Here is a 10,913-nt window from a genome sequence, read left to right on the forward strand (position 1 = left end):
TATTTCAAATAGTTCGAGGGCATTTTTGGCCCTTTTCCGAATTTTTTTCCCAACATTTCATGCTTATCAGCTATTTACAACCAGCTAATCCAAACGAGCTCTGAAAATGAGAGTCTTTTAATAAGAAATGTGTAATTTATCTTATAATGTATAATTTAGTTGTGTACATGCCGAATTAGTAATTATTTTTTTTTAAAAATCCAAGTTGTGTCAAATTTTCCATCTTTGCTACGGCATTTGCAATAAGCTAAGAGATAAGTCATTCCAACTATTCAAATCCCGAACATGAATGTTTGTAATCCATATTATGCAAGGTGATATTATTTTCCTTATTCGTATTGAAAGGTTATTCGCTAAATAGACATGTCATGTTATTTCAAAATCGAATCAATTTTAACTTTTTGAAAAGACCTAAAGTTAGGGATTTACCAATAAGTAATGGCGAATCAATGCAATCAATGGGCGATGCCGTGCGATAATAAGAAAATACTTTTAAAAAAAAATAGTAACAACAAATTATATGAGGTAAAATAGACGAAAGTGAGGGCAAATATTATGTATCTACACCAAGTAGTTTGTTTTCACCTTCTAACAGCTGCATTGAGGATCTTTTGATTAAAATCTTACTTAAATATAAACCTCAAAATGTGCTCTTGCTTGGAGAGCCCAACAAAAGAACAATAATATTCTGCTAATATATTATTATCAGCAGGGGCATGACACCCGCTAAGATGATACAATTTTTATATATTTATGTTGAAATTTTCTTAAATTAGGTTAAATATCTGATCCTATTACCCACAGCCATAAATTAGACAAATATGTCATGACTAGTAGATCTTTTTGAAAGCTTTTCTCGTGTGTAACATTCAAGTTGGAAATTATCTTGAACCTTGTCTGTCTTTCACTTTTCGTGTGCCTTTTATTTTCTCTTTGTTCCGGTCATTTTCCTTTTCTGTTAACTCCCAATTTTCTATTTATCGTTTCATTATTTTTTATATTTTTTTTCTTTATTCTATTATTTATATGCGATCTCTAACAAGAACACTCAAAACAAGAAACTCCAAAATTATAAAATTCTATAAAATAAACATAGGCGGATCCAGGATTTTGGCAGGACGGGTGCACTATTAAGAATAGGTGGATCCAGAATATAAATTCTACGGGTTCAACATTTAATTCTTACGATTGCTTACCCATTGCACTTTTGGAATTATAAGTTTAAAATTTTATTTTATTAAATGGTAATTTTTTTACATCTATATCTATTTTTCATGTTGAAAATATTGAGATAAGTTGAACTCATTGACTACATGCTACATCATACACTGCTACTAGTTTTAATATACACATTTTGTTTAATCATATAAGATTTTACATCGACAAAAGAAGAATAGGAATTTCAATGTGTAAAATTTTTGAAAGAATTAACCAAACAAAAAAAGAAATAAAAAAAGTACTTAATTAATACGCAAAAAATAACACCAGACACACCCAGCTGGTCAGCTCCCATGGCCATCACATCATATAATACTTTGAACATGGGTCCACACACATATATTTAAATATTTTTTGAAAAAATATAACATTACTACTATATATGATTTAGGGCGGGGAGCATGGGTTCACGTTCCCCATGCCCCCCCCCCCCCCGAGATACACCCCTGAAAATAAACATTCCTCTTAATATCAATTTTATGAGTTTTCTTCTTTCATATCCGAAAAATTTGGGTCTTAATAGGAATTTTCGATTGAGATCAAATTTTTTTCATCTTTTTTTATTATATCATAAAAATTTGTGTTATTCTATGGTTATTAAATATAATTTAAATCTCTTTAGTATTAGATTATGACAAAAAATTTGTAAGCATTGCTTAAAAAATATGAAATTTATGATTGTGATTTTTGAGAACTTGTAGTTTATTTAATTCTATACTTGTTGGGTATAATTTATCTATTGAAGATATTTTTAAAAAATTCTTATTATGATTGATGTAATTCCCTTATTGAAGATGTTATCTTAGTTGTGTAAATTTATTTTTAATATACAAAAAAAGATGTAATTTCCTAGTAAAAATGTTGATTTTACTTGTGTTGTTATAATAAAGGTATGTTTCTTATTTAAAATGCTAATTACGTCTATTTTTTAATATCTGAGATGCAGTTTTTGTATTTGCAAATAAAAAAAAAATATTAAGTTGACCCGAATAAACTCAAAAACCCCGAATAAACATTCCTAACAAATTTCATATTAGTCATTACAAGGAATGCATTAAAAGAAATTATGCCACCCGCCACCTTCAAATACTAGATCCGCCCGATTATGAGATGCTGTCATCAGTTATAAAGTATATGTGCAAAAGTCAAAACTGAAAACAAGAATCTAGCAAATGCTTTTGCAAAGTGCAACTCTGGCTCTCTGTAGTACTTAAACCTCAGTGTAACTATTTTAACTCTTCAAGAACAACATTGATAGGGGTCTCCTTAGTTGAACTCTACTGTCTCAAATACCCGTGCTGTTCCATCGATCGAGGCAGAAACAAGGTACTCCCCATTGGACGATGCAGCTATAGATTGAATTGCACGAGTGTGTCCATTAAAGGTCGTCACACAGTCTCCAGAATGGCTATCCCATATTCGCACTTTCCCACCAACACAACCTGTTGCCACATATGTAGATTGCCCCAGCCACAATAAGCATGTCACGCCATCCTAAATAAAGTCAATTGTCAGCGAATAGCACGCCAAGGAAAAGGCTGGGGTTTGCTACAGAACTTGATATTGGCATAAGGGTATTCACAGAAGCAAAAATACAGAAATATACAGTTAAAGCACAAGGAAGTTCAAACCGCATGTTTACAAATGGAGCGAGGTGAGGAGTGCTGTAAGTCCCAAATAATGAGATTATTATCCAAGCCTCCAGTTGAAGCCCAAGGAGCACTGAAAGTTGTTTCACATTATGAAAGTAGTTTAAAGCACCAATTATTAATTAGGCAAATTGAAAATTACTAATAGAGAGTGGAACATTCAAGGCATGCAACTCATGATAATCAATCAGGATCCATTGGAAGGCAAAGGGATTAACTACGGAAAAAACTTCAGAGTGAGAACTGTTGCACCAGTGAAAATTGATATAAAATCCTATATACTATGTTTATCCCTAAGTCATCTATTTAAGAGGTACACCCTTGTTTTCGTCTCTCGTCATGTTCTCTGTCTCGAAATAGTTCAAGCAATGGCAACAGATCAATCTTCAAACCATCCTATGGGAAGAGACTTCCAACAAAAGGTATGCTTGTAATAAGCTCAAGAAGAAAGGTTCTCAGGGGTTAGTAACAAAGTTTATCTCAAAGCAATCTAGAGTCGCACATTGAATTACGCAGAAACAAGGGCAAGTAACAATGCAATGCTGACCTTCTGGAAATGCACGCTATTATTGGATCACACACCATTTTTCCATTCACATTACACGCTATAAATTCTGGAAATAATTTTGACATGCTAGTTCGACAGACAGATGACTAAACTGATGCTATATTACCCCACCATGACTATCTTGCCCTGAAAAGTTTGATGCTTTTTTAGGTTCAGTTGCTGTCTAATTATTGGAACTTAGAGACATGGAGTCCATAACCAATTTACCTCACCACATGTATTTTCCCAACTGGATTGGCTCATTAAACTTTGTTTTTCTAAGTTCTACAAGTTCATAAGAGCCTCTCACTCAGGAGAAAGACAAGACCTGGCATCAACAGTTCTCCAGTTTCAGCAAATGACTATCAGCACTTATCAATCTTCTTAAGGATATGAAGTTGTCTAAGCAGGGTGTTTTCGTTTGAAACCGCAATCTGTTACTTAGACAATTAGATATTCCTCTCCAGCAAAATACAATATTAAGACTCCAAAAACATCTGAATGCAGCAAACCAAGTCCATATTAATCCTATTTTACGCCCACAAAAGATCCTCAGATTAATTAATAGATGACTGCTTAGGCACATTGATAATGAAGGTGCATCAAAGTGTTCTTCTTTTAAATGTTCTTAGCCAATAAACCTAATATGTTATCATGGACTATGTTCACATAACTGCTGCCTCTTCAGTTAAATCATCTTCAGGCTTGCTGACAACAATTGGTTCCTCTTCTAGCAATTTTAGAATACGACAGTCAAGTCTTCAGTGGTCAAGGAATATGCACATATAAGTGGTTTAGTTGTTAGACAATATCTTATCCTTCTCTTCTATCATCTTTCAGATAAAGGACATTCAAAGGGTAAAAATACAAGGATAGATAGAAAGATGTCAAATGTAGACAAACCTTGCTGAAAAGCCGACACATTCTATCGAATCTGTATGAGCACTCAGAGAAGTGACAACCTGACATAGAAAATATTAATCAGTGATCAACCAAACTGCCTCCAAGGTCAGGAAGCATCAATTACAGAAAAAACAATTGTGAAAAATGGGAAGTGTAAATTATCAGCAATTGAAATTTCTGACCCTTCCAGTAGTTATATTCACAATGTGAGCCGAACCATCCTTCGAGCCTGTGAGAGCAAGAGTTGAATCCACGCTGATCGTCAAGCATGTCAGTCCTTCTGTGTGATATGGATGACCTTGCAACAATGAATAAGCATTTTTTTACAAAAACAACAAACAATAATAACAGGACCAGATCTGAGAAATCATGTATTAATTTAGAAAAAAATAGTTTCTCTAATAAAGACAAACGTTGTGACAGGAAATCTCGCCACTGATAAGAGTGCTAATATCATTTCTCTATAAACATTTATTTTACAAAAACAACAAACAATAATAACAGGACCAGATCTCAGAAATCATGTATTAATTTAGAAAAAAGTAGTTTCTCTAATAAAGACAAACGTTGTGACAGGAAATCTCGCCACTGATAAGAGTGCTAATATCATTTCTTGGAATGGAAGTACAGAGAGCCAGCTCAACGAAAGAAAAGAAACAAGCAAGACATTGATCAGAATAGATAATAAGGTCCTCGAGGATGAAAGAAGAGAAACGCTAACTTAGCAATATATCGTACTAACAAATGCTTCAATCCACAGTTTTTATCCAGCATTTTACATCTCAGCCACATCCCCCTAAATATGGGAACACACTTTGTTACGATTGCCAGAAAGCCTTCTATTTGTAGCCCCCCAATCCTGCTTTCTGTGTGTGTTTGGGGGGGGGGGGGGGAATTATGACAGCTTTACTTTTCACCTGACTTTGAAATGCATAATGGAAAAGAAATCAAGATATTAGCAGCCAGAAAGCAAAAACCTCACCACTTACAACATGGATACTTTGGGCACTCCTTGGGTCCCATATCCTCAGAGTCGCATCATCAGACCTGGTACAAATTAATTTACCTGAGCAAGCATATATAACAAACGTAACCTCAACTCAAAAGAAGAAAAAGACAGCAATTTTAACGGATAAACAAGGAAGTACCATCAGGAGTGAAACCACCACACGTTACACTACGGCGATGACCTAAAAACATGTTCATGAAAGCCATGTTATCAGCATTCCACATCCAAACAGAAGAATCCTCCGAACCTGCCAACACCACATGTGCTCTTGGATGCCACCTGACCCACTGAGCAACCTCACATTTCTTAATTGATCTCAAATTGTTACACGACATCAGATTTCTTGCGCACCAAAAAATGTGTCACCTCTATTCCGCCTCCAGGACATTCAAGTGTGCCCTTCGAACTACCTGAAGTTATGTCCCACACTCTTATATGGCAATCAAAGCTCCCAGAAGCAAGCAACCGACCATCAGTACTAAATGCCAAACTAGATACAGAATTTTCGTGACCTGCACCATATCTCAAAGTTCATCTAATTAGCGACACAAAATGTTGAACCATTCAGATGACAAAGACAAGACAAATATTCTTGGTGTTAGTCATGACTTAATTACCTTCTATCTCAAAGGCAAAATCACCTTGACCAATCCTCCACATAAATCCTCTGTTATCTCCACCACCTGTTGCCACCAAACTAGCAACTATTGGGCTGCAGGTAACAGTGTATATTTCACCTATAAAGAGGAAAAGGTATTGAAACAATTAACTAATTAAAAAAAAATCAACATCAAAGTACAAACTAATTATAGACTATGCCCAATCAGGAGGCATCGACTACAATTAACTCATTGATGTATCTAACTATTAACTACAAGATCCATGAAAGCACATCTAACCTCCATATCTAAAATTATTGTGCCGGTGAGATAAAACCATCTTATGTGAAGTAGATTCCACAAACATCTAATGCAATTTCTTCTATAAGGTAAATAATCAGATTAGATGTGTGGGAAAATTCCTGTATAGAAATACCGAAAATTGGAGGAGCAACATCTGATGCAATATATTTCCAGATTAAGTTCGGTGCACGAAGTATCCCGCATTCACGCAGGATTCGAAGAAGGGCCGCACCCCAAGGGGTGTGATGTAGCCAGCCTACCCTAATACAAGCATCAATGACTGATTCCACGACTAGAACCCGTGACCTATAAGTCACACGGGGACAACTTTATCATAGCTCCAAGGTTCCAGATTAAGTTCTGATCGCAGTATTAACAGCTAGAGCAGTGCGCTAGAATCATAACATATATTTTTCTATGAGAAAGTAACATTTTTATTAAAAATCACAGCACAAAGAGTGTGCTAGTAACCATGTATAGGTTCCAAAATGAAATGCCTCCCATTCTCTTGCTAGATATGAGAGTCTTCCATTTGACCAAATTGAAATAATTTGCTCTCTCTTTTCCACTTTAGCTGGAAGTGGGAACAGAGACATTACATAAGTAGGAATGGAGTCTAATACATCCTACCACCCAATGAAAGATACTGACTTTTCCATTTTGCCAATCTATTTTCACTCCTTCCTATTACCCCTTGCCATATTTCAGGGGATTTGCTCTTTGGCCCTAGTGCTAGACCCAAGTAAGATTTACGAAGAGCTCCTATTTCACACCCCAATGTGGCTGCCAACCTTTGTATTTGATCCACTTACTTGATTGGCTATAGCATACTCGTCCTCCAATTGACATGTATAGTTACATGTTCTTGCATTACATTTCTGTTTTTCTTTTTTCTTTTCTTTGCTAAAAAGCCCACATCAAATTGCCCTTAAAGCTAAAGTAGACTTTGGCGCCGCTTTTGACTACTCAAAGTTTCCCTATCTAGTCAGCTAAAAACCTAGCAATAGCCCACACAAAAAGGCCAACAAACTGAATTTGCTTCTTTCATGTCCATAATTCTTTCTGGATTTCATGGTGTTTCCATTTATCCTATGATTGTTTTTATGATACTAATATTGTCTCCTTTTTGTCCTTTTGTCTTTTTGTTTTTTTGAGCCGAGTGTCTTTCGGAAACAACCTCTCTATTCCTTCGGGTAGGGGTAAGGTCTGCTTACACACTACCCTCCCCAGACCCCATTAGTGAGATTTTACTGGGTTGTTGTTGTTGTATGCAGTGTTGTGAAGAGCGTGAAGCGAGGAAAAGCGACAACCCCCATTTCGCTTAAAGCGGGAAGCGAGAAGCGAAGCGCTCGCTTTTTTGAAGTGAAGCAGAATTTTTAAAAAAAAATTAAAATAAATACAGCATATACAACACATGTAATTGTAAGCAAATGTTCAATACTTCAATGTAAAGTATATAAAAATTAGAGGAAGAACAGTTTTTCTCTGTTAAAAACTGGGCAGAGAAAGAAGAACCCAAGGATTGGCATCAATTCTGAGAAAGAATCGAAGGTAAAAAAAAAATTCACCAGCATTTCGCTGCTATTTGGACGTTGAAACAGTGAAAGAAAAAGAAGAGGAAGAAGAAGAAGAGGAGGAAGAAGAAGAATAAGGAGGAAAATCAGAACATACCTGTTGCTGTTGAAGACTTACTTGAAGTTGAAGAATAAAAGACAGAACAGCTTCGTTTTTAATTAAATAGCCTGGGTCTGTTTAAAAACAAAGAAGCGGTCGCTTCCTTCGCATCGCTTGGTCGCTTCTAGCTTTTTAGTGGGAAGCGGTCGCTTTTTTATACCTGAGTCGCTTCACCCATGTGAAGCGGGCACTGAGTCGCTTCGCATCGCTTCTCGCTTAAAGCGAGGAAGCGAACGCTTTTTTAATCACTGGTTGTATGTCCATAATTGTGAACTCAACATAACATCAGGCAACCTCCAGTATTCATATCAACTGTCATTATTCAGTATGGAATTACAGGAATACTAAAAGAAGTACAATACCATTAACCCAAATATCCATATCGGTATGCTCATTAATTTTTTTTTTTTTTTAAAAAATTAAACATAAACCCAAGGCTCCAAACCCAGAACTACAGCAATAAATAAATTTCATAAAGTTTACAGCTTGCAGATATATGTAAGATAACAATTACAGCGGCAACATGAATAACCAAAAGTAACTGAGTCGATCGGAGAGCTGAAACTTTGAAAAACAAAAGGAAGTTTCTAGAAGGAATTGAACCTTTTTGTTCTTCATCAGCTTCTTCATCAGCATCATCAAGCTCTGCAACCACAAATTTATTTGTTAACTTTTTTGTCTTATAAATGGCCATAAATCTAATTATAATCAAGCAGACAAACAAGAATTTAATTAAAAGGGCTTTAGACCATCACCAAATCGATTAAAAAAAACAGAAGGATTGAAAAGAATATTAGAAGAAATTGATTAGAAAAATAATAATTACAACTTTGTATATCAAAAAGTTAAAAGACTAGTTTGAAGAAAACTAGTACCTCGTTCTATAATAACCGTCCACTCTTTTCCACAACCAACCATTTCAATCCTACTAATTTCAAAATAATGAAAAAAATAAAAACAAAGAAGTACAATACCAGTATGGCCCATGAATGTATGAACCGAATCATCAGGTTCATCTGAAACCATTATCCCAAAAGTATCCATATTAGTGTATGTATATTTTTAACTAAAAAACAAGCAATTCAAAGTCTAAACCCAGAATTACAGCAATAATCAAAATTTGACGAAGTTGGCTCTGCACCCACAAATTTATTCTTTTGTTTTATAATTGGACATAAATTGATTTTTTATACCTTCTTCGTCGCTATCAATTATAACATCTTGTTCTTGTTCGTCGTGGTGGCTTGATGGATCCTCCATGTCCAAGTCCATAGCGTCTGAGCTCCGTTGCAACGGCAGCGGCGGAAGTAAAGCGGTGGGGTTTAAGTATTATAAGGAAAATAATATATGGGCAAAAATTAGAAAATGGATACTATTAGTTTTTGTAATTATATAAAAACCCATTTCCACCTAAAATTACTCGCCTAAATTTGAATTTTCACTATTTCAATAAATGAAGAATTTAATTAGCCTTTCCCTTCTCTGTCCCGTGAGGGTTTGTGTACGTGAGGATTTGTTTTGAACGTGCAGCATGCATGAGTACATGCAGTGCAGTACATAAAGATAAGGGAAACTTTACACAAATTAACTCTTATTTTTCTTAATCGATATATAATAATTATACACTAATATATATATATATATATATATATATTAATCAATTATTTTTAGTTTAACTGATTTAACGAGCGATTATATAATATGCTAGCAGCTAGCTGGTCAGTTCAAAGGCCAAGCCGGGGAAAGTGCCGAGAAAGCCAATCTTGGACCCCATTTAATAAGTCATAGTCGAGGTTTATAAATGTTTGTAAGTTTAACTACTTTAAAAATAGCTTTTGACATACATGACTGGAATTGCAAATTTTGCGTTTGAAGTTACCAATTTTACCCGAAATTTGACCGTCAAGCCTAACTTACTGTCACGACCCAAAACTAACCCCTTTCGTGATGGCGCCTATCGTGGAACTAGGCAAGCCGACTCATTTCCAAAACAAACCGATATTTTCATTTTGAAGATAATTTCAAGGTTATTTAACATAAAACCTCTATTTAAAGAGTTCAAATCAAAGAAAAATAAAAGTGCGGAAAAGAAAAGCCCGACATCGGGGTGTCACTAGTCATGAGCATCTGCTACAATCTATCTAACAATATCAAGGCTAACTCAGCCTGAAAAATAGCTAAATACAACTAGATGAAGATAAGAGGGAGAAGAGCAGGGGCTGCGATCGCCAAACAGCTACCTTGCTATCTCCAAGAAAATCTGCAACCAGAACACTCAATAACCGCTACCGTGTCCAGCTATACATGAATCTGCACACAAGGTGCAGTGAGTAACGTGAGTACGCCAACTCAGTAAGTAACAACAATAAATAAAGACTGAGCGGCAGTGACGAGCAATAAAATATATAACGATCACATCATGAAATCTCAGTAAAGTACAACATGCTTTAAAATCGGGATTTGAATCAAACATCTCGTTTAAACCCAGTTCCAGTAAAAATCATTTAAAGATATCTTTCCAACAGTTTTTCAAACGAAGGCTCAATGCAAAAGTGAGAAAAAATAATGAAATCATAAACAGCCCATCGGGCAAAACATCACTCATATACAGCCCCTCGGGCAAACCTCACAGTCACTCGTGCCACTCGGGCCTACCTCACAATCACTCTTGCCACTCGGGCATACTTCACAATCACTCATACCTCCCAATCACTCAGCACTCAGCACTCGCACTCAGTAGGTACCTGCGCTCACTGGGGGTGTGTACAGACTCCGGAGGGGCTTTTTCAGCCCAAGCGTTATAATCTGCACGGACAACTCAAGTGCAATAATAATAAAGTATACTGCAGGCGGGCAGCCCCGATCCACACTCATCCTCACAAATCAAGCCCTCGGCCTCACTCAGTCATAAGTACGCTGCAGGCGAGCAGCCCCGATCCACACTCATCCTCACAAATCAAGCTACTCGGGCATTTTAGTAAAATAGGGCATTCGGCCCAAAATATTTATAT

At 35.9% G+C, this 10,913-nt stretch overlaps 1 protein-coding gene across 1 annotated transcript; it reads right to left on the reverse strand.

Annotated features, from left to right (window-relative positions):
- Window positions 1-2,208: 2,208 nt before the first annotated feature.
- Window positions 2,209-8,628, reverse strand: LOC104107704 (uncharacterized). Its single transcript, XM_009616584.4, has 9 exons — window positions 8,506-8,628; window positions 5,944-6,063; window positions 5,693-5,838; window positions 5,466-5,613; window positions 5,300-5,383; window positions 4,500-4,615; window positions 4,318-4,376; window positions 2,850-2,940; window positions 2,209-2,712 (listed from the first exon to the last, which is right to left on the reverse strand). The coding sequence occupies exons 1-9, from the start codon at window positions 8,594-8,596 to the stop codon at window positions 2,485-2,487; spliced, it is 1,083 nt and encodes a 360-aa protein (XP_009614879.2). The 5' UTR covers window positions 8,597-8,628; the 3' UTR covers window positions 2,209-2,484.
- Between the last annotated feature and the right edge of the window lie 2,285 nt (window positions 8,629-10,913).

The sequence above is a fragment of the Nicotiana tomentosiformis genome, chromosome 11 (assembly GCF_000390325.3).
Source record: "Nicotiana tomentosiformis chromosome 11, ASM39032v3, whole genome shotgun sequence".
NCBI classification, from domain to species: Eukaryota; Viridiplantae; Streptophyta; class Magnoliopsida; order Solanales; family Solanaceae; genus Nicotiana; species Nicotiana tomentosiformis.